General features: G+C 39.3%; 1 protein-coding gene and 1 long non-coding RNA gene across 3 annotated transcripts in view; one reads left to right on the top strand and one right to left on the bottom strand.

Annotated features, from left to right (window-relative positions):
* Positions 1-1,167: 1,167 nt before the first annotated feature.
* The window catches only part of LOC110095162, a 27,454-nt gene continuing 6,714 nt past the window's right edge, over positions 1,168-21,907 (bottom strand). The window contains exons 2-4 of the long non-coding RNA XR_002302940.2: positions 6,325-6,523; positions 3,601-3,706; positions 1,168-1,769 (exon numbers count right to left, since the gene is read on the bottom strand). This is a non-coding gene — a long non-coding RNA (uncharacterized LOC110095162). The remainder of the gene's footprint in view (positions 1,770-3,600; positions 3,707-6,324; positions 6,524-21,907) is intronic.
* LOC110095160 (ABC transporter G family member 36) lies at positions 1,867-9,669 on the top strand. Of its 2 annotated transcripts, XM_020820579.2 has the most exons (24): positions 1,869-2,701; positions 2,769-2,889; positions 2,984-3,072; positions 3,166-3,250; positions 3,580-3,739; positions 3,840-3,916; positions 4,046-4,099; positions 4,223-4,313; positions 4,447-4,748; positions 4,819-5,100; positions 5,178-5,494; positions 5,585-5,745; positions 5,857-5,960; positions 6,374-6,530; positions 6,635-6,760; positions 6,846-6,982; positions 7,060-7,392; positions 7,478-7,768; positions 7,872-7,955; positions 8,028-8,161; positions 8,255-8,482; positions 8,583-8,754; positions 8,903-9,157; positions 9,239-9,669. In XM_020820579.2, exons 1-24 carry the CDS (start codon positions 2,385-2,387, stop codon positions 9,494-9,496), a joined length of 4,335 nt encoding a protein of 1,444 aa, XP_020676238.1. In that variant the 5' UTR covers positions 1,869-2,384; the 3' UTR covers positions 9,497-9,669. The 2 variants fall into 2 exon arrangements, with proteins under 2 accessions (XP_020676237.1, XP_020676238.1); XM_020820578.2 differs by having other exon boundaries at positions 1,867-2,701; positions 7,872-8,161.

Raw genomic sequence — 21,907 nt, 5'->3', positions numbered from 1 at the left:
GACTTCACTTTCTCAGGTAAAATCCTCACCCCTCAAATTAAAATAAAAATAAAAAATTCTGAATGAGTGAAGGCCATCGCCATCTATGGAATGTGGATTATATGTTCTCTCTTACGGTTTGTTTGAAATGGATTTTTTGCTGCTTTTTAAAGCAATTTTTTAGATTTTTATACTAAAAAGTTGTTTTAAGAAGCAATAAAAAAGCTGCGTCAAACTAGGCAAATTATTGCGTCAGGTTACTGTAGACAGAGAGAGACCGAACGCATCTCTCTGTCAGGTGACCTGATGCAAACTAAGGCTTAGTTTGCATGGCAGCTTTGAGATTTAGGGTTCTCATTGTGAAGAAATTGTAGCATGAATTGGTGCTTATGATCAAGTTTTTTTTTTATCACACAATTTCTCACTAACTTCTAATAGATAGCTTTTGAATTATAAACTTCAAATTCATGATTTAAATGAAAAAGTTATAAAAGTTTGTATTGGGATGGCTTTTTTGTTGCTTCTTAAAGCAGCTTTTTAATTAAAAAATTAAAATTTTTATTTTAAAAAACTGTGAGAAAGTTATAAACGTTTGTATCAGCTTTAACGAAGTTTAGGACAACACAATAGCACAGAATTTTTTTTTTTTGGGACATTTAGGCCATTTAAGGCAAACTCACACACACAACGCATACACATAGACTCGAACCCTGGACCTCTTAATTGGAAGCCTAAGCTCTCAACCAATAGGGCAAGGAGAGTTGTGTATAGCACAGAATTTGATGCGGCTTAAATGGCCTAAGAAATGATTACTTGTTCAAAGTCAACCCAAGCAATCATTTTACTTTTTCTGGGAACTACTTCCCCAAAAAAAAAATTTAATTCCCAAAAAAAAAAACAGGCTGAAAAGGGAATAAATCTGTGTGAATTTTAGGCCCTTAGACCAACTTTTGCAGCTAGCCAATTTTAATTTATTTAGTTCTAATCAAAATAAAAGTTTCGATTCCTTTTGAATTCCTGTGGTTCTCTGAATCAAGCAAGCTCTTGGATCAGTGCTTGCTTCAATCCTTTGTTTTATCTAATTACATGAATGTCATCAGAAGCCAAAGAAGAAATAAATGGAATGAAAGTTCCATTTGGAACAGCTTTATTATTATTTTTTAAAATAGTTTTTTAATGCAAGAAATTTTTGTTAAAGAAAAAATTATTTCCTAAAAAGCTGCTTTAGAAAATAATAAAAAAATCTATTCCAAACAAAGCCAAAAACTCACCTAAAAAGCATTATCTCAACCCTTTAATCTCATTATATGTTTTGTGGGTTGGACCATCCTCCAATACAGTGTCTCAACTAGAAATGTCAAAATGATGATGAGAGATTATTACGTGCGGTGTTCGGACTGGTCGGAGGTGAATTCGGACGTGCCACACCACCCGGATGCACTGGTCCCGGATGATGTGGCACATCCGGATTCGCCACGGACGAATCCGGACGCCGCACGTAATAATTTCCCTAAAATGATGAGCACTTCTTGGAAGATTGATGGTGTGTTTAAATTAATAATCCACTGACCACTGGACCTTTCCCCGACCATACTCTCACCGGATGCCATGTGGCTACCATAGCTCCATCAAGACATGTGGCAGGTGGTGGGAGTGGCATTGTTTTATTAAACTAAAGGAGCTCCGGCACTGAGGACTGGTGATCTGTCTCTCTCAGCTTTTTAATGCGGGAAGGCATTTTGTATGTATATTGGCCACTTTTCCATCCACTAAGCAGAGAACTCACATAACTGAAATGGCAAACATGGCAAAATTTGAATGAAAAGCAATTTTTTGGGAACCAAATTATAGAGAAATTATTGTGAAGTTCAGACATGAAGAATCGTCCGGACTTTGAGTGTATATACTGTATACAAGTGGTGTTTGATACGTACTGCATATACACTCACATATCCGAACGATTCTTCCTGTCCGAACTCCGCACATAAGAATTTATTTGAATTGCATGGGAATATAGAAGTAGCTAAATTCTACACAAAAAAAGAACAAGACTTTTTTTTTTTTTTTTTTGTGCGGGTGGAAAGATAGGAGAGGCGCAACTTGGTCAAGATCAAAAGAATACAACATGATCTTGTTTGCAGGAAACTATTGAAATACTAGTTGTGAAACGTGACACTAAATAATGTTCAAGTAGCATTCCTACTTTGTTTTCTCCAGCGCTTATGAACCTATTTAAAACACTCTACAAACCCATCCCATTCCAGCCATTGCAATAATTTTGAAAGGTAGAACACACGCAAAGCTGAGAAGGAGAGATGTTTTCATCTTCGTTTCTTACTTTTTTTTTTTCTGCTGTAACTAGAAGAGGAAGGAGATAAGAAGAGATTGAGAGTTTACTGGTTTCAATGGAGGTTGGGGAATCAATAAGATTAAGTAGCCTAAGAAGACTAGGGAGCTCAAAAATTTGGGGAGGAGAGGATGCCTTCACTAAATCGGTAAAGGAAGAAGATGACCTTGAGGTTCTCAAATGGGCAGCACTTGAAAAGCTTCCAACCTATAGTCGACTGCACAAGGGCTTACTCCACTTGGAAGAAGGAACTAAGGAAGTTGACATAGAAAACCTTGCGCCTGAACAAAGAAGGGAATTGCTACAGAGACTGGTAAGAGTTGCGGAGGAAGATCACGAGAGACTGTTGTTGAAGCTCAAGGACCGCATCGATAGGTAAACATTATCAGCGTCTGTCAATGTTTTTTTTTTTTTTCAAAATCTCTGCATGGGTTTCTTTCAGTGTTGGAATTGAGCTACCCACCATAGAAGTGCGTTATGAGAACCTCAGAATTGAAGCAGAAGCAATTGTGGGAAATAGAGGAACACCAACCTTCTTAAATTTTACTTTAAATGCCCTGGAGGTAATCATAAAATATGATAAGAAAACACTGAAAAATAATGTATGGTTATATCATGATGGAAATGCTTAGTTTAAATTTCATTTTGTCGTAACAGGGCTTTGCCAACTACCTCCGTATATTACCAAGCAAGAAGAAACCATTAACTATACTTAATGATGTTAGTGGAATCATCAAGCCTCGAAGGTATTGCTCTAGTTTCTACTTCTAGCTATAGAAATGAAATTGAAATGAAATGTCGTTTCTCCTGTGGATGAAGTTACATTTTGAAAATTGCAGGATGACTTTACTCCTAGGACCCCCAGCCTCGGGAAAGACAACTTTATTGCTAGCACTGGCAGGAAAGTTAGGCTCCGATATTAAGGTGATGATAAACCTCCCACTTAGGTTTCGTTTGGGGCGGCTTTATTATTGCTTCTTAATGCAGTTTTCTATTACAAATTTTTTTCTTTTTTTATACTAAAAAAATGCTTTAAGAAGCAAAAAAGAAAGCCGTCGACTTCATTTGGGACGGCTTTCTTACTGTTTCATAAAACAACTTTCTAGTATAAAAATTTTAATTTTTGTACTAAAAAGCTACTTTATGAAACAGTAAGGAAGCTGTCACAAACGAAGCCTTAGTATAATATTCCTTTTTCATGAACCCTTAACCAACATATTAACATCATATATTATTCTATTTTGGGGGGAAAGATTTCAGGAAAAATAACTTACAATGGCCATCAAATGGAAGAATTTGTGCCCCAAAGAACTGCTACCTATATTAGTCAGCATGATGTCCATCTTGGGGAGATGACAGTTCGTGAAACTTTAGAATTCTCTGCAAGATGTCAGGGAGTCGGTGCTCGTTATGGTGGCTTAATTATTATATCTTAGCAATCAGTAACACATATTTCGACATATTGTTCAGAAGAAAAAAAAAAAGCTTAATATATTTGTTGAAAATTTTGTAGACATGTTAGAAGAACTAGCAAGAAGAGAGAAGGAAGCACACATAAAGCCAGACCATGATGTTGATGTATTTATGAAGGTGTTGAAATAAACTCATCTTACATTTTTATACACTGGATCATTGATGTGATTAATTAAAATTCATCCAGAGTAGGTGTTATGATAAAATTTTCCCACTGTAAAGCAAGCTAACTTCCATAAACTACAGGCAACTTTTATCGAGCATCAGAGGGCCAGCATAATCACAGATTACATGTTGAAGGTATATAACAATAATTGGCACCAAATAAACACATACAAAATATAAACATATTTGCCGAAAGGGAAGATGGTCATTCTTTATACAGATGATTAAATCTTTTTCTATCTACATTTGTTCTTACAGCTTTTAGATTTGGAAGTTTGTGCTGACACCATAGTTGGAGATAACATGAGAAGAGGCATTTCAGGTGGACAAAAGAAACGGGTCACAACAGGTAGATCAAATAATGATATTAGTCTATGAGAATATAACATATTCTACTTCTCGTGATATAATTTTTTTGATTGCATCCTTTTTGTGGTTTACCTCTCAGTTTATGTTAAATGACCATTCAATCTTTGACACAGGTGAAATGATTGTTGGGCCTACAAAAGTTTTATTCATGGATGAGATATCCACTGGCCTCGACAGCTCGACAACTTTTCAGATTGTGAATTCATTAAAACATTCTATTCACATACTAAATGGCACAGCGGTCATTTCCTTGCTCCAGCCAGCGCCCGAAACTTTTTCCCTCTTTGATGATATAATTCTTCTCTCAGATGGTCAGATTGTCTACCAGGGTCCTCGAGAGCATGTCCTGGAGTTCTTTGAGACAATGGGTTTCAAATGCCCAGAGAGAAAAGGGGTAGCAGACTTCTTACAGGAAGTAGGTTCAAAATTAGTAGACAACATACTATGAAACTTTAAGGTGATAACAAAATCTAATTGGCTTTCAGGTCACTTCAAGAAAAGATCAACAACAATACTGGACACTCGAAGATGAAACTTATAGATTTGTGACTGCAAATGAATTCAACGAGGCATTCCACTCATTCCACGTTGGTGAGCAATTGAGGACTGAGCTGTCAATCTCATTTGACAAGACCAAAAGCCATCCTGCTGCTCTAACAACAACAAAATATGGTGTTAGTAGGAGGGAGTTATTAAAAATATGTATTTCACGAGAATGGTTACTGATGAAACGTAATTCTTTTGTATATGTATTTAGAGCTTTTCAGGCAAGTGACATTTTCAACCGCGGTTAATGTTTTAACATGATCTATGATATACCAATTGACTATAGTTCTCTCACCAGCTCATGATCATGTCATTCGTTGTTATGACACTATTCTTAAGGACAAACATTCATCGTGATTCAGTTGCAAACGGGGGCATTCACATGGGTGCACTCTTCTTCTCAATAGTTATGATCATGTTTAATGGATTTTCAGACCTTTCGTTGACCATTATGAAGCTCCCGGTGTTCTACAAACAAAGAGACTACCTCTTTTATCCAGCATGGGCATATGCACTTCCATCATGGATTCTAAAGATTCCTATATCTTTCATTGAAGTCGGAGTTTGGGTGTTTGTCACTTATTATGTCATAGGATTTGATCCTGCTGTTGGAAGGTAGAACAATGTCAAATCCATCTTTAGAAATGGTTTGATCAATCTTACAAAAAATTATTAAACTAACAGTATAAGACTATCTCCATGCAGGCTTTTTAAACAGTATTTTCTGCTCCTAATCGTCAACCAAATGGCATCAGGACTATTCCGTTTCCTTGCTGCATTAGGGAGAGTGATGATCGTTGCCAATACATTTGGATCATTCTCATTGCTTGTGCTTATGATCTTGGGTGGTTTCGTTCTATCACATGGTGCATACTTCCTAGTAACTCTAAGTGTAATTTTAGCTCAAGCTAGATACCTCACTGGTTTTATTTTGTTGGCTTCTGTATTGATCCAACATTTTTTTTAATCCTTGGCAGATGATATAAAGAAATGGTGGATTTGGGGTTACTGGATCTCACCTTTGATGTATGCTCTGAATGCAATCTCAACGAATGAGTTCCTTGCAAAGAGCTGGAATCATGTAAGTTGATCTCTGAATTCAGCAATCCACATGATAGCTACAATAGTTCCATTGTCCAACTTGAAAAAATAGTGTACGTAAAATCTACATAAGTGTTGATTTTCTAAAAAAAAAAGTTAACATAGCAAAGAAATTTAATTTTGTTCAACATATTTCTTGTGTTATTAATCCTGATTGTGTTATTTTCTATGCTAACTAAAGCCACCAATTTATCAAAAATATCAAAAACAGATTTTAATCTAGCACACCAGACATGGCAAACTTATTCCAACATAAAATTTTAACAGATGAGTCCTTTGCGTAAAGATTTAATCCTGTACATAAAAATCCATATCATTCAAAAGGATAAGTTCAAAAATATTACCGTAGATGCCCAGCATTCTTATCTTTTATGTTTGATAATGGATCTATAGATTCTTCCGGGGTCATCAGAGCCTCTAGGAGTATCTATCTTGAAGTCTCGTGGAATATTCCCTGAAGCAAAATGGTATTGGATTGGTCTGGGTGTGTTGGTTGGATATGTAATCCTCTTCAATTTCCTCTTTGTCGTGGCTCTCACCTATCTGAAACGTGAGTTTTTTTTTCCCATGATAGTTAACATCTCTATAATTATGTCAAAGCTTTAGAACTCACAAGAATAAGTACACTGAAGAACATTTTCTTATAAACCACAGCATTTACAAAAGCGCAGCCAACAATATCTGAAGAAACCCTAAAGGAGCAGCAGGAAAATATAACAAGAGCAACAAACCAATCATTAATAGCAGATAATAGCTTTGATGATCAGTCCAAAACCAAGGGTAATTACGATGTTCAAGGAGTTGTTTCTTATAACTTTATGCCACTTCTACTCTAACCTATCTAAGCAAAGCATTTTTCTTACAGAAACTGCAAACAAAGTCAGGCACATAAGCACACAAGTTGACAGTGAAGTCAATGAAAATAAGAAAGGAATGGTTCTTCCTTTTGCACCGCTCTCCATTACCTTTGACAATGTACGATACTCAGTGGACATGCCAAAGGTAGTTCAACATACTATTGCTGCTCTTATTTTTTCCAATAAATATTTTTTCTTACGAAAAGAATTCCTTATTTTCAGGAAATGAAGGCAAAAGGCATTCAAGAAGACCGTTTAGAGCTACTAAAGGGTGTAAGTGGATCATTCCGTCCAGGGGTGCTAACAGCATTGATGGGCGTTAGTGGTGCAGGGAAGACTACCTTGATGGATGTCCTAGCTGGAAGAAAAACAGTTGGATATATAGATGGAAACATATTTGTAAATGGCTATCCAAAAAAGCAAAAAACATTTGCTCGAGTATCAGGTTACTGCGAACAGAATGACATTCACTCCCCTCATGTGACTGTTTATGAGTCTATCATATACTCAGCATGGCTTCGATTGCCTAATGAAGTTGATTCTGTAACAAGAAAGGTAATTGGACAAATAATGCAATGTCATTTTGATAGCTACTGATAAAAAACTCCATGAACTCACTGATCAAGTATTTGTTTAACAGAAATTTGTAGAAGAGGTAATGGAGCTTGTGGAACTTACACCATTAAAGGAAGCATTAGTGGGAATTCCAGGTATAAATGGATTATCAACTGAGCAACGCAAAAGACTGACAATCGCAGTTGAACTTGTTGCTAATCCCTCAATTATTTTCATGGATGAGCCTACCTCCGGGCTTGATGCTCGGGCTGCTGCTATTGTGATGAGGACTGTCAGGAATACTGTTGATACTGGGAGAACAGTGGTTTGTACTATTCATCAGCCTAGTATTGATATATTTGAAGCATTTGATGAGGTGAAAGATTAAACTGTTGTAAGCGTGATTGAATCTCTCTATTTAGGCAAGCTGTATAGAGTATAGACCATATTGCAGTGATATCTTCTTTATCTGATTGCAGCTTTTCCTCATGAAGAGAGGTGGGCAAGAGATATATGTAGGTCCACTGGGTTACCATTCTTGTCATCTAATAAGCTACTTTGAGGTGAGGAAAGAAAGCATTTTACCCATGCAAGGTATCCAAGGAAGATTAACACTAATAACTTACTTTTATCAGGGAATTGATGGTGTAAAAAAGATTAAAGATAGCTATAATCCCGCAACATGGATGTTAGAAGTCACCACAATTGCTCAAGAAGAAATCTTGGGGATAGATTTTAGCGAGGTCTATAAGAACTCCGAATTGTTTCAGTAAGTAGCCTGCTTAAACTTTCCAAAAGCTAACTTTAGCTATCGCCTATCGGATTTGAATAGTTTTATGTCTGGTTTCATGTTGCTATGCAGAAGGAACAAAACTTTGATCAAAGAGCTTAGCGCACCACCTCCTAATTCAAGTGACCTTTACTTTCCCACACAATACTCGCAGTCCTTCATTACACAGTGCAAGGCTTGCTTTTGGAAACAATGGCTTTCATATTGGAGGAATACTTCTTATACAGCAGTCAGGTTTTTGTTCACATGGATTATTGCTTTGTTGTTTGGTACAATATTCTGGGATCTTGGTAAAAGAATGTAAGTTTGTGATAGCTTTGGCAAAACTGAAAGTGCGCCATCCTCATCCCATCAAGTCAATTTTAGGCTTACATTGCTCTTAAAAAACTTTATATCACAGGGACAAACAGCAAGATCTATTCAATGCTATGGGATCCATGTATTCTTCTGTTATTTTCCTTGGGGTTTCGAATGCTTCCACTGTTCAACCAGTAGTTGCAATTGAAAAAATAGTCTTTTACAGGGAAAGAGCAACAGGAATGTACTCAACATTACCATATGCATTTGGGCAGGTTAGTTCTCTTTCACTGTTTAAGTACAATACAGAAGTTCAAAATACAAGTACATTAAAAAATAAAAAATCAAGTTTCTCATATCCAAATATATCCAGAAACATTCATCTTCTACTTGAAATCTTCAGGAAAGTTTAATGAACTGCAGGTTGCGATTGAGATTCCATACATCTTGGTCCAGGCTATAACGTATGCAATCATTGTTTACTCAATGATAGGGTTTGAATGGACGGCTACCAAGTTCTTTTGGTACATGTTCTTCATGTTTTTCACATTCCTGTACTACACATATTATGGAATGATGGCAGTAGGGCTGACTCCAAATTATAACATAGCCGCCATAGTATCATCAGCATTCTATGCAATATGGAATCTCTTCTCGGGATTTGTCATTCCACGCCCTGTAAGTTCTCGCACTCTGAAATCCTATTACGTTGGTTATATTGAAAGCCATAAAAAATTTGAAAATTTTATCCTTCAACAGAGTATGCCTGTGTGGTGGAGATGGTATTCTTGGGCTTGTCCTGTCGCATGGACTTTGTATGGATTGGTTGTTTCACAGTTTGGAGATGTAAAAGATAAGCATGTTGGTGGTGAGGCTGTTGCTGATTTTATAAGGCATTACTTCGGGTTCAAACATGAGTTTTTAAGAGTAGTTGCAGTTGTAGTTGTTGGGTTTGCAATATTATTTGCTTTCCTGTTTGGATTTTCCATAAAGATGCTTAACTATCAAAAAAGATGAAGAAAGCAACAAAGCATAATTGCTGGTATCACAAGAGGAGGTACTAAAGCCTAATTATCATCTCAGAATAAATGTGTGTAGTAAATTTTAACCATTTATCTCCTAAATTTGTACTTATTGGGTAAAGTGTCCATAACAATTTCTTGCACTAAATATAAGTTTTTATTCCACTTTGCAAATGTGTTTTTCCAAACACAGGCATTTTGATTACTATCAATTGAAAATTTTACAAACCCTTGGAACTTAACAGTATGTCAGAATTTAATAGTAAACAGCATATTAAATGAAGGTAACCGGCATGCAACAATGACTAAAAGATCATTCCAATTGAATGAAACACGATCAATGAATGGGGTTTTCCTTTAAGCTTCCAGATAGGATGAGATTTTGGAGGGGGAGAGAGAGAGAGAGAGAGAGAGAGAGAGAGAGAGAGAGAGAGGAAATTGAAAAAAGAGTGCTGGTAGAAACACTACTAGATGCAATTAATTTTGTACTCGCTTCTAAACTTCCAAGGTATTTCTTCAATTCTTCCTCTTCCAAGCTCTAGTAGCTTCTTCAAATGAACATCTCGATGTCAATTCTCTTCACCAATAATATTTGCATTGTAGATTAGTTTTTCATCTATCATCTTTGCCGAACATCTTTTGAGTGATGGAGGCTCCTCTTCACCGATCCTCTGTGATGTAACCACTACAATTCTTTATCCTCTATCCCTGGCATCCAAATATTCCATAGTTTCCTTACTCAGGCATTGCAACTAATGGTAATGGCCCTAAGCCTTTAGTTTTATCTCTCCAAAATAATTTAAATTATTTTGTTTTATTTTTTATTTTTATTTTTGCCGACCCCACGTAGTGGGATAAAGGCTTGTGTTGTTGTTGTTGTTGTATTTTTTATTTTTAAGATCTTTTCATACTAGAAATTAATATATTCTTAAGCTTCTTATGTTATTATCAATGTTTATTTTTAAATATTATTAGCTCTAATGGCTAAATAACGCTAATTGAGGAGGTTATTTCTTTTGTTACTATCAATCTTTATTTTTCTTTTATTGTTATTAAGCTTCATATGTGATTTATATTGACAAGGATTGGGGAATAGTTTAGTGCATCATTCTAACATTTATGTAGTGTTTACATAATCATTTGAGAATTTCTAATAGAAAATAAATAAAATCAGGAAGTAAAAATTACAAGGGCACATACATTGATTAGTAGATATTATGGATCCACAGGGATCAACGAGGCATTAGTGGAATAAGAAGGAAAGGGGGTGAAAGTATTGGTAAGAGTGGATCCCAGCTGGTAAAAAGTAGATAAAGTGTTTCACTCTTCCCCTCAAGAGAATGAATGAATGCAATCTAGCTTGTTTGATAATTTCTAAAATATAACCTTGATAATCTGATAGAAAACAGCCACCAAAATAAGGAAAACTTGTAAAAATTCAGAGAAAAACAGCAAGATGAGCAGATTTTGATGAAAAACTGTAGGAAAATCCCACAAACAACACTTGAAATTCACTAATAGTTGAAAAGAAACACTCTAAAACAATGAATCTTCAATTCAATAGGAAGATTCCACTCTCTAAACTCTAGCCCATGCTTAGAGCCCCAAAAACAAACACAATAGGTCTCAAATTTCAGCTCCAATTCAAGATCCCCCTAACCCTAATCAAAACTAGAATACTTAAAGCACCATACAATTATTTAATGCATAATCCCTAAACCCCCCCTCCACATTTGAATTTTCTCCCCAAACCCAAGCTCCCATCAATGCTTGGGCCCCACCCATGTGTTGCCCTCCATTCCCATTTCTATCCCCTTTAGGGCCCACCTCCTATAGCAAACAGGTTCAGGTTGGGCCCTAACATTACCCCCCTCCCAAAGACCCACCTTATCCTCAAGGTGAAATGAGGGAAATTGATGCTTCACCCTCTCATATGGTTCCTAAGTAGCGTCGAAGTCAGGAAGATCCCTCCCTTTAATAAGCACTTCTTTGTTCCCCTCCTTATCCGACCGCACCCCTTTTAACTCCAGTGGTTCAAGGACCACTTCCAATTCCTCTGTCAAAGTTGCTGGTAAATCTGCATTAATTGTATGCTCGTCAAGAGCTCTCCTCAACTGTGACACATGAAAGACTGGGTGTATGGTGGCGGATGGGGGTAATTTCAAACGATATACCCCTGCTCCAATCTTGTCTAATATCTCGTAGGGTCCAAAGTACCTCGGGGATAATTTCTCGTTTCTTTTATTGGCCACTGTCCTCTATTTGCAGGGACGCAATTTTAAGAAAGAGATCTCAAGGGGAAGCACTCACCAAGAGAACCTCATGCACTCACAAAGAGAACAAAACTTGAAAAATTTTCATTCAATCAATAATCCAATACAATGATACAAGCCTTTATATATAGGCTTACAGAAAAATAAAAGCATAAAGTCACAAATGCCCTTGGGCTACAATAAGTGAAACATCCCTCATAGGGGTACAAACGGAAACATGAAATAACTAATAAAAGAAAAGAACTAAAGCATCATAGATAAAGGCTCTGAATCAGGGCCGTCGATCGTCGTCCCCAGCGATGGTACACATGTCGAAATCTGATGCCCTCATCACCTTCTCCCCCACTTCAAGCTGGATGTCTCTCCTATGTGCATCTGCCTGCTTCTTCATGATCTGTTGTGCCCTCAACAGATATTTCTTCAAATCCTCCAAACACCTTATCCCTCTCTTCCAAGTACTGCTCTACTGAGAAAACTTGTTTGCTTCATTTCCTTAAGTGTACTAAATGTGGGGGGTCCCTTCCATATAGGACTTTAAAAGGGGTCACTGAGACGCTGAGTGGTACAAGGTATTGTACCAGTATTCGGCCTAGGCTAACCATTTGGTCCACATCCGTGGTGTTTCCGAAGCAAAGACCTCAAGTAAGTCTCCAGGCTTCTGTTGACAACCTCTGTTTGTCCGTCCGTCTGTGGGTGGTAAGCAGTGCTTCTCTTAAGAATTGTTCTCTGTACCCTGAATAACTCCCTCCAAATTTAACTAAGAAACATCTTGTCTCCATCAGAAACTATCGATTCAAGAATCTCATGCAGTCTAACTGTTGAGATTGTTGCAACTTAGTTTTTTGAATGTTGAGATTATTGTAACATATGTGTTTTTGATGATTTCAAATCTCATTGTTTTAATTACTGTTTCTCCTAGCATATATTGGATATAGTGCTTTTGTTGTTTGTGTGCATTAACATTTCAGAGAAATCTTACTCCAAACTATTGAAGACTTCAAATCAGATTAGATTATAGTTCATTGTAGATGAAGTCTGTATTTTTATTTTTATGGAGTCTGAGAAAGTATGATTGTAATTGAGTAACTGTGCACACACACTAGGGGAGTGTTTAAAATTTGTAATTTTTTAAACTAATTGTATTGTACGATTTGATTTCATACGGGACGATTTGTTCAATTATTTCCTCCTACGTGCAGTTAGACGAACTGTGCTAAGACAATTTTTTAAGTGTTGTTCGTATTGTACAAAGTGACCTTCGTACATACGGCGTTCATAGTACGAAATAGATACGTTCTTGTTCGTCTCGTCGATCTCTTAATTTTTTGAAACTGATCGTACTGTATGAACTAATCTTCGTACAAACGACATCCAGAGTACGAAAAGAACGGGTCCCTTTTCGTCCCGACGAATCCCAAATATTTTTTAATGGATCGTACTATACGATGCCTTGTTCGTACAGACGACGCCCATAGTACGAAAATGTGGGGCGTCTTTTCGTCCCAACGAATCAAAAAAAATTTCTTAACAGTTTATACAGTACGATGATTATCGCGCACGAAAATTTTCGTGCAGGTTCGTACGTAGCAGTTTTTGAATTGTTCGTACGTACGAATTATGATCGTATTGTACGATCGTATACGCTCAAAATGACAATTTTTAATTTTTTGGATGGTTTTTCGTGTCTTTCATATTATAAAACTTTAGAAACCGACTTGTATTGTATGTTCTTCGTATTTTCTTTGAGAGTAAGGGGCTATTTGGTTGCCTGCGAAGTAAACGCAGTGTAAAGTAAATGTAGTTCATTCCAAATACTTTGAGGTTGTTTGGTTGTCTGCAAAGTAAACACAGGAGAACTGTTTCCCTTGTTTGGTTAGATATATCCAGAGTAAAGTAAAAGCAATGCATTTGTAATATTTTTTTTGTCATTATAATTAGTGTATTTATAAAAACAGTTATAAATGGTGACAAATACGATAAATACAGTTAACAAGTGGAGATTCTGATTCTAGTTTTACTTCAAGTTTGCATGGAATGCCCTCCAGCATTGTGGATACAACTGTGCATGAGGGACATCAGATTCCGACAGTGGTACCATCCCGAGAGATGTCGATCGACGGCCTGATTCAGAGTCTTTTATTTTTGATGTCTTATTGTATTCATGTCATTTATATTTTGTCTTTTCCGTTTGTACCCCCATGAGGGAAGTAGTGTTTTGTTTGTTTGCCCAAGGGCATTGTAGTCTTTTATTTTCGTATGTTGGGAGCCTATATTAAGGCTAGATTTTTGTATTTTGATATGATTGAATGAAAAATTTTTCCAAGCTTTGTTCTCTTAGTGAGTTGCATGAGGTTTCTCTTTTGGTGAGTTGCTCCCCTTGAGATCTTCTTTTATCGAGTTCTCTAGTTATTCTTAGTTTATTATTACTTTGCTTGCTTAAATCTTATTTCCCCTAGAGACCCTCATTTTCAAAATTTCCCCTGGCCTTGCTTCTTTGCCGCCGGCCCTAGGGTTTTCCCCAACCGCCGGTCACCCCAATCCAGCCACCCGACCACCTCCCGCGCCCATTCCCTCTCCCGGCCAACCTCCACTCCAGCATCCCATTGTGGAATTTGAAATTTGAAGATTCAAATTTTGAATTTCTTTCCAAATTTGGAATCCAATAGGAAGTTTTACATGATTGAGTCAATTTCAATTTATTTAATAGTGAGTTTTCAAATACTTTCCACTCATCACCAACGTTTTTAGGAAACCGCCCCCTCTCCCCCATAATTCCCACTCTTTCTCCTGAGCATGCCCGCCTCCCCCCCCCCCCCCCCCAATCATGCTCTCCCTTAATTGCCCCATTAAATTATCCCATGATTCTAATTTTGAAATTCACAATTAGACGTATTTGATTCCCCCCTATTTTGGAATTTTAAAAACTGAAAATAATTCAGTTTAAACCCCTTCCCCCTCTCTTCTCCCCACCGCCGGCCTTCTTCTCCCTCTTTCCCCCATTTAATTCCCCATTAAGGAAAGTTAATTGCGCCCACTGAGAAATTTGAATTTCCCCTCCTAAACTTCTCTAAAACCTGAAATTTCTTTCAGTTTTGGATTCGTTTCCTGCACCCACCCTCCTCAACCCCATTACCCACCCGCCGGCCTCTCTTACCCTAACTCTACCCGCCGCCCTCCTCTCCTCCTTGGAGACGTGTTGCGGCGACCACCTCCTACTCCTCCAAGGATGCATGGAGGTTCCCGAATGGAACTTCGGGTTGAATACGACGACCGCAGGCGAGTGACATCCCGATCTTTCTTGACGTCGGATTCGACTTCGACGACACCGTCGAGGAGTATTTGGCCGGATCGTTACCCACTTAATAGAGACCGTTGACGATCATTTTTCAGTTTACACTTGGACGTTGAAGCGATCGCATTGCACCACCTCCACGAACCCGCGCGCCGACCTCTTCCTCCGCTACGGATCTACGCACCATTCCGCCCTAGGGGGTCTCATCAATCGTGTGTGTTCTTTTCTCCCAACAAGCTAGGAGTAGGTAAAATGAGAGCTGGCCTCAAGTGCAGACAATCGCTTTGTTAACCCTGGGATTCTAGTTGAATTTAATCATTTGCATTACTGTATTTGAAATCGTTTATTTTATTGAACTTTGTAACTTTGCTGAATTTTTCTTGCCTAAGCTGGTTAACTTTCAAGATTTCCTTTGAATCGTCAATTTAGTAAAGCTAGAGGATGTATGATCTTTATTTATAAGAACTTCTATTAATTTCATAAGATTCGATTCCTGGATTCACATCATATTGGTATCAGAGCATGGCTAGCATGCCTTTGCTCATGTTAGATGCATCCCTAGGAAAAAGTTCCCCTTAGCTTGCCATTAATCGTTTACATGCATAACATTGCTTCAAAAATATTTATATTTTACTTGCTTATATTTGCTGTCCAGTAAATTCCAGCAATCATATTTTCATGGCTAAACAGGGCATTGCTTAAAGTTACCAAGTGTTAGTTTTGGTCACTTAACCCCACCCACCGCTTCACCTAAGTCACTTTGCTACACTTTAAAATTCCTGCTGTCCAGAGTTTTCCCTGCACTGTTTAGTGGCTGTTAGGTACCCGTAACCTTTGTCTAGTGCTGTCCAACACCAACAAACTCACCCTTATCACTTTAAGCCATTTTCCCCACTGTGTTAGGTTGCTTCCCCGACATTCAAGTAGCTGTTTGGAGGTTTTAGGAGCTGTTTCTGGAACCATTTAAGTGTTGTCCTCCACCCCATACCCTACCCCTTCATCCTTTAACCAATCCCATGGACCGCCAATGCACCTCCAAGCTACCCTAGAACCTCCATCTTGGGCCAATTTAGGAACTGTTACGCAGGCAAAATTCGTTAACACTCAGACGGACTTAGCGGGATTTTTAGAAGATTAACCAGTATCGGCTAGGATAAACTAGGAGCGTATTGGAACCCGCGATTTTACACCCCGTCAACGACCTCACTCACCTTTAACGACGAGGGAAACCGAGCCGATCATGGCCACCCTTAGAGACAAGTACCGCCATAACACGAGACCCCATCAAGAATCCTGTATGAGATTGAGAATCCTTGGCGTGATAAAACGATTGGCCCAGTTGTGAAAAAACATAGAATTGATGCACAACTTACCGATGGGACCCTCGATCCCCAAGCTTCATGGTTGGCCTCAAATTCATGGATAAGTACTTCAAAGGTATAACATCTCGGAGGGCTAGGAAGGGTTAGATTGCTGAAAATGAAAACTCACGGGCCGAGCCCAACTGTATTGGACCAACTTATGGGAATTATGCGCGAAGCTCGAGGCGAACACCCTATCACGGATTTGGAGGACGATGAAACAGGACTTAAGAGAAAATATCTCGCTCCTTCGTTACTACCGAAAGGCTCCTTGATAAATGGAATTAGACTGACCAGGGGAGCAAGCCCGTCAAAAGGACTACATCTTCGGCCTTGGACGACTTCCTGAATCCGTTTGCAATGCGAGGAGGTCTTGCCACCCCAACCAAATCCTTCTATGTTTTAGAGCTGGCCTAGGGAAGAACCTGCGTACGGAACTCTTTGCTCGAGGTGTAGACTCATTAGAGGCAAGGCCTGTAGCCTAGTTCTCCGACCTCGAAGATATTTCTAGAACCCCACTCCCAACTAGGGCACTTTTTTCCTCCCGTTCGAACTCGTAAACCTCGTCTGAACAATCTAAAAACCCGACCCTCGGGATCGCTGCAAAACCGAACCCCCTGCTTTTGTTCGGCCCAACCTCGTACGGACCTCAAAGGGTAAAAGCTCCGAGCGAGACCCGCTCCCAACCCAATTCTGGAACCAAGTGCTATAGGTGTTCAAAGGGTACGGAACAACATTTGTTCGCAATGTTCTTAGTCCTACAAGAGTCACCATAATTGAAGAGGTGGACGAAGAGGAAGAGAAACTTTGAGACTAATTTTGGTACTTTACACCAAGTGGGATGAGGAAGAAGACTCTTTTACTGAAGAAGGAACCGTTACCTTACAAAGTTGTTAGGTGTGCCTTTGGCCCAAACCTAAGTTAAGTGATGATTGGCGTAAGAACCTCAATTTTTCATACTTCATTAAGATCGGAGGGGGGAAAAGAGCTGCAGGTTATTCATAGATTAGTGGAAGTGTATCCAACGCAGTCTCGTCAGGCCATGGGTCTCCAAGCTCAAACTTAAAGGTGGACCCCGCACCCAAATCCGTATAAGGTTTTCTTGGATCAATTCGACTACAATAGAAATTAAGGATCGAAGCCTATTCCGATAGAATTTGTGGGGATTTCAAGACAAGATTTTGGTTCGATGTTTCTAACCATGGATGTAGGTAAATTATCCTTGTCGCCTTGTTATTTGACAACAGACGTCCATATTTAATGGGGGACGAACAACCTGTGTGTTCGTAACATTAATGGAAAAGAAGAATCAAGGTTATGCCCATCCTCAACCTAAACTCCCCAAAAACTGAAGCTAAGCCTATCGAATCAGCCAAGCAAAAGTAAAGCCATCACTATTTACCTGACTGCGAAGGAGGTGGAAACTGAGATCACCACAAGAGCAACCCTGGTATGAACCCTAGTAAGCTAGAGAAAGAATAGATGAGGGACCAGGAAAGAAACCAATCCCACGATTGATCGTTAAGCCTCTTTCTTGAAAACTTTGCGGATTGTTTTTCCCCCAGAAGATTTGACCTAACACAATAGCCACAAGTGCGAGGGACATACAGCCAACGCTTTATAAGACTTGGTACGCCAGGGGCATCCTACCCAACACTTCCTCACTTACGTAAATGAACCCGACTGAACACTCTGAGCTTAGAAAACAAGTCGATTGAACTCCTAACAACGAGGATTCATTAAGGAAGAGCCTTAAGTCCCTGCGCTGTTCCTTGCTCTTTTAACTCCCAAAAAAGGACGGCTCGTGGCGAAATGTGTGTTGATAGCCGCGCTATCAACAAGATTACTGTCAAATATTAGATTTCCCATTCCTACGGTTAGATGACATGGCTGGACATGATGACCGGGCACTCTCTTTTCCAAATAGATTCTTAAGGTGGGTAAATCATCAAAACTTAGAAATCCGTTCCCGGGGATTGAATTGCGAAAGACGGCCTTCAAAACTAAAAGATTAGGACTTTATGAGTGGAACTTGTTTAGGACGTACGTGTTGGAACTAAGCAACGCCCCTAAATACCTTATATGAGAGTTATGGAAACAAGTCTTTAGGCCTTTTTCTAGGGGAAAAGTTCATAGGTAGTTTATTTATTGGATGACATTCCTTAATTTACAGCACTTTCGGTGGATTCAGCACTCAATCATATAACTCAAGTCTAATCTGAAGGTTTTGAGGAAAGAACAGCTGTTCGCTAACACCTGCTAAGGTTAAATTCCTCACGATAAGTGCTGACCTTTTGCTTGGATTTTATTATTTCTACTCAAGGGATAATCTGCAGATACGCCGAGAAGGTGCGGCTTTTGGCTGGCCAGAACTAAGAATATCCGGGATGTTAGAAGTTTTCATAGGATTGGTTACTTTCTATCGGAGGTTATTCGAACATTTGCAGGCACCCATTGTAGCCCCATAACTTATTGTCTTAAAGAAAGGGGATTTCATTGGACGAACTGCCGCAACCAGAGCGTTTGAGCGATATTAAGAAAAGAATGGTCACAGAACCCATGTTATGCGTCTTTCCCAGATTTTTCTTTAAAGTTTGAAGTGTAACTTGTGACGGCATCAGGGATCGGATGGGAGTCTTGTAATGGGGACTCCGGTAGCATACTATCAGCGAGAAACTCAATGACATACGACAAAGGTACTCTACCTACGATAAGGAATTTTATGCCAATCATTCAGTCCCTTAGGTTATTGAAGACACACCTGCTACCCCAGGAGTTTGTAATCTTTTCAGATCATGAGGCTTTGAGAGATACATTCAACTCCCAAAAAGAAGTTAAATGCCCGTCATGGTCGTTTGGGTTGAGTTCTTACAAGAATATTCGTACACTATCAGACATAAAGCCGGAACTGAGAATAAGGCGGCCGATGCTTTAAGCCGTAGGATTAATGGTCACAAGAGAAATAGAGAACAAAAGTTGTCGGATTCGAACGCATCAAGGACGACTATCAGGAGTGTACTGACTTAAAGATATATATGCGTTACTTTATGGCAGCGGATAAGCCATCCGTAGATGATTTCTTGCTAGAGGTGGTTACTTATTCAAGTCTCAGAAGTTGTGTATCCCCAACACCTCTCTCCGCTTGAAATTTCTTGTGTGGGAGCTACACGCAGGAGGTTTAGCTGGACATTTTGGACAAGCTAAGACTATCGCAGCGTCGAGTGTAGATTTTTCTGGCCCATCCTAAGCGCGATGTCACTAGGCTAATCAAAACGTGTCCATACCTGCAATTAGCTAAGCAGAGAAACAAAAAACACATTGCCTCTACTGCCCACTCCCTGATTTTCCCAACTGCCCTTGGCCAAGACGTTAGTATGGATTTTGTCCTAGGTCTTACCCAAAACCTTTAAAGAAGCACGATTCCATCATGTCGTAGTAGATCGTTTCTCTAAAATTGGCCCACTTCCTTCCTTGGCTGAAACTTTTGATGCCTCTAGGATTGCCAAACTTACTTTTGATGAGATTGTCCGACTCCATGGACTCCCTAAGACCAATATGTGTCAGATCGAGTGTAAAATTTACAAGCTATTATGCGAAGACTCTATGGATTTAAGATGGTGACCAAGCTGAAAATTCTCCATCGCCTCTTCACCCCCAAAACGGACGGCCAAATGGAAGTCGTTAATAGGAGGCTCGGGAAACTTCTAAGGACTTTAGTTGAGATCAAACATTAGGGATTGGGATTCCAAACTACCCATTGCCGAATTTGCCTACAATAATTCCGTCAATCGAACCACCGGTATGAGCCCCGCTGAGATTGTTTATGGGTACCAACCTAGGCAGCCAATAGACTTACTCCCCATGAGTTATTGCTTTAGGGTGTCAGAGTCTGCATCTGCATTTGCATCGCATATCCAGGAATTGTATCAAGGAATTAATAAAAAATCTTGCAAGTAATGAGAAGTACAAACTTAATGCTGATCTTAAAGACGCTTCAAAGTTGAAGTTTGGAGACTATGTTCATGGTTCGGATTCGTCCGGAGCGGTTCCCTCCAGGGCCGTTAAGAAACTTCATGCAAGAGCAGGTCCCTTTAAAAATAACTTCAAAAATAAACAGTAATGCCCTATGTCTTGGACCTTCCCGAAGGTTTCAACATGAATCCCACGTTTAACATAGAGGATCTAGTAGCCTTTGATGGACCTGATTTTAACCCTGAAAATCCACTACATCTTGAGCCTTGTGAGTCCAACCTTGTGAGATCCCCAGCCTGCCCCCACTTTCCAAAATTCCCCCATTACATAATACGGAGAAGATTGAAACCATACTCAGTGCTGAGATCATTTCCACCAGGACGGCGGTCGCCAAAAGATACTTAGTGCGTTGAGGAAAGCCGGAGACGGAGGACACGTGGCTAGATCGTGAGGAGATACAGAGACTGGATCCCGACATCTTGGGCTTGTACGAGAGTTTCTCAGGACCCTCGCTCGACATGTCGAGCTTTCTCCCACCCGGGGGAAACGATGAGGCATCAGATTCCGACATGTGACCATCGCCGGAGACGTCGATCGACGGCCTTGATTCAGAGTCTTTATTTTTTATGTCTTATTGTTCATGTCATTTATATTTTGTCTTTTACGTTTGTACCCCTATTGAGGGAAGTAGTGTTTGTTTTTGCCCAAGGGCAATTGTAGTCTTTTTATTTCCGATGTTGTGGAGCCTATATAAAGGCTAGATTTTGTATTTTGGATATATTGATTGAATGAAAATTTCAAGCTTTGTTCTCTTAGTGAGTGCATGAGTTTCTCTTGGTGAGTGCTTCCCTTGAGATCTCTTTGTGAGTTCTCTTAGTTATCTTAGTTTATTATTTACTTTGCTTGCTTAAATCTTTTTCCCCTAGAGAGCTCATCAAATTTTCCCCTTGGCCTTGCTCTTGCCGCCGCCCTAGGGTTTTCCCCCAACCGCCGGTCACCCCACAGCCCACCCGACCACCTCCCGCCGCCCCTTTCCTCTCCCGGCCAACTCCACTCCAGCATCCCACTTGTGAATTTGGAAATTGAAGATTTCAAATTTTGAATTCTTTCACAAATTTGGAATTCCAAATTAGAAAGTTACATGATTGAGTCAATTTCAATTTATTTTAATAGTGGAGTTTTCAAATACTTATCCGCGTCATCATCCACGGTTTAGAAACCGCCCCCTCTCTCCCCCATAATTCCCCTCTCTCCTTGAGCATGTCGCCGGCCTCCCCCCCCCCAACATGCTCTCTCCCCGCCAATTGCCCCATTAAATCCTCTATATTCTAATTTGAAATTTCAAATTAGGAAGTGATTGATCCCCCCCTAATTTGGATTAAAACTGAAATAATTTCAGTTTAAACCCCTTCCCCCTCTCTTCTCCCCACCGCCGGCCTCTTCTCCCTCTTTCCCCCATTAACCCCATTAAGGAATTAATTGCGCCCACTTGAGAATTTGAATTCCCC

The sequence above is a fragment of the Dendrobium catenatum genome, unplaced genomic scaffold (assembly GCF_001605985.2).
Source record: "Dendrobium catenatum unplaced genomic scaffold, ASM160598v2 fragScaff_scaffold_1063, whole genome shotgun sequence".
Taxonomy (NCBI): Eukaryota; Viridiplantae; Streptophyta; class Magnoliopsida; order Asparagales; family Orchidaceae; genus Dendrobium; species Dendrobium catenatum.
Note: the sequence above shows the minus strand (reverse complement) of the source record. Positions and strands in the feature narration are given on the sequence as shown.

Bases quoted from the DNA above. Each gene is read 5' to 3' on its own strand.
- LOC110095160 (XM_020820578.2), top strand. From the start codon at position 2,385: ATGGAGGTTGGGGAATCAATAAGATTAAGTAGCCTAAGAAGACTAGGG. The intron at 3,917-4,045 runs GTGTTGAAATAA...CATAAACTACAG, and splicing joins ATGTTGATGTATTTATGAAG to GCAACTTTTATCGAGCATCA. The intron at 6,761-6,845 runs GTAATTACGATG...TTTTTCTTACAG, and splicing joins TGATCAGTCCAAAACCAAGG to AAACTGCAAACAAAGTCAGG.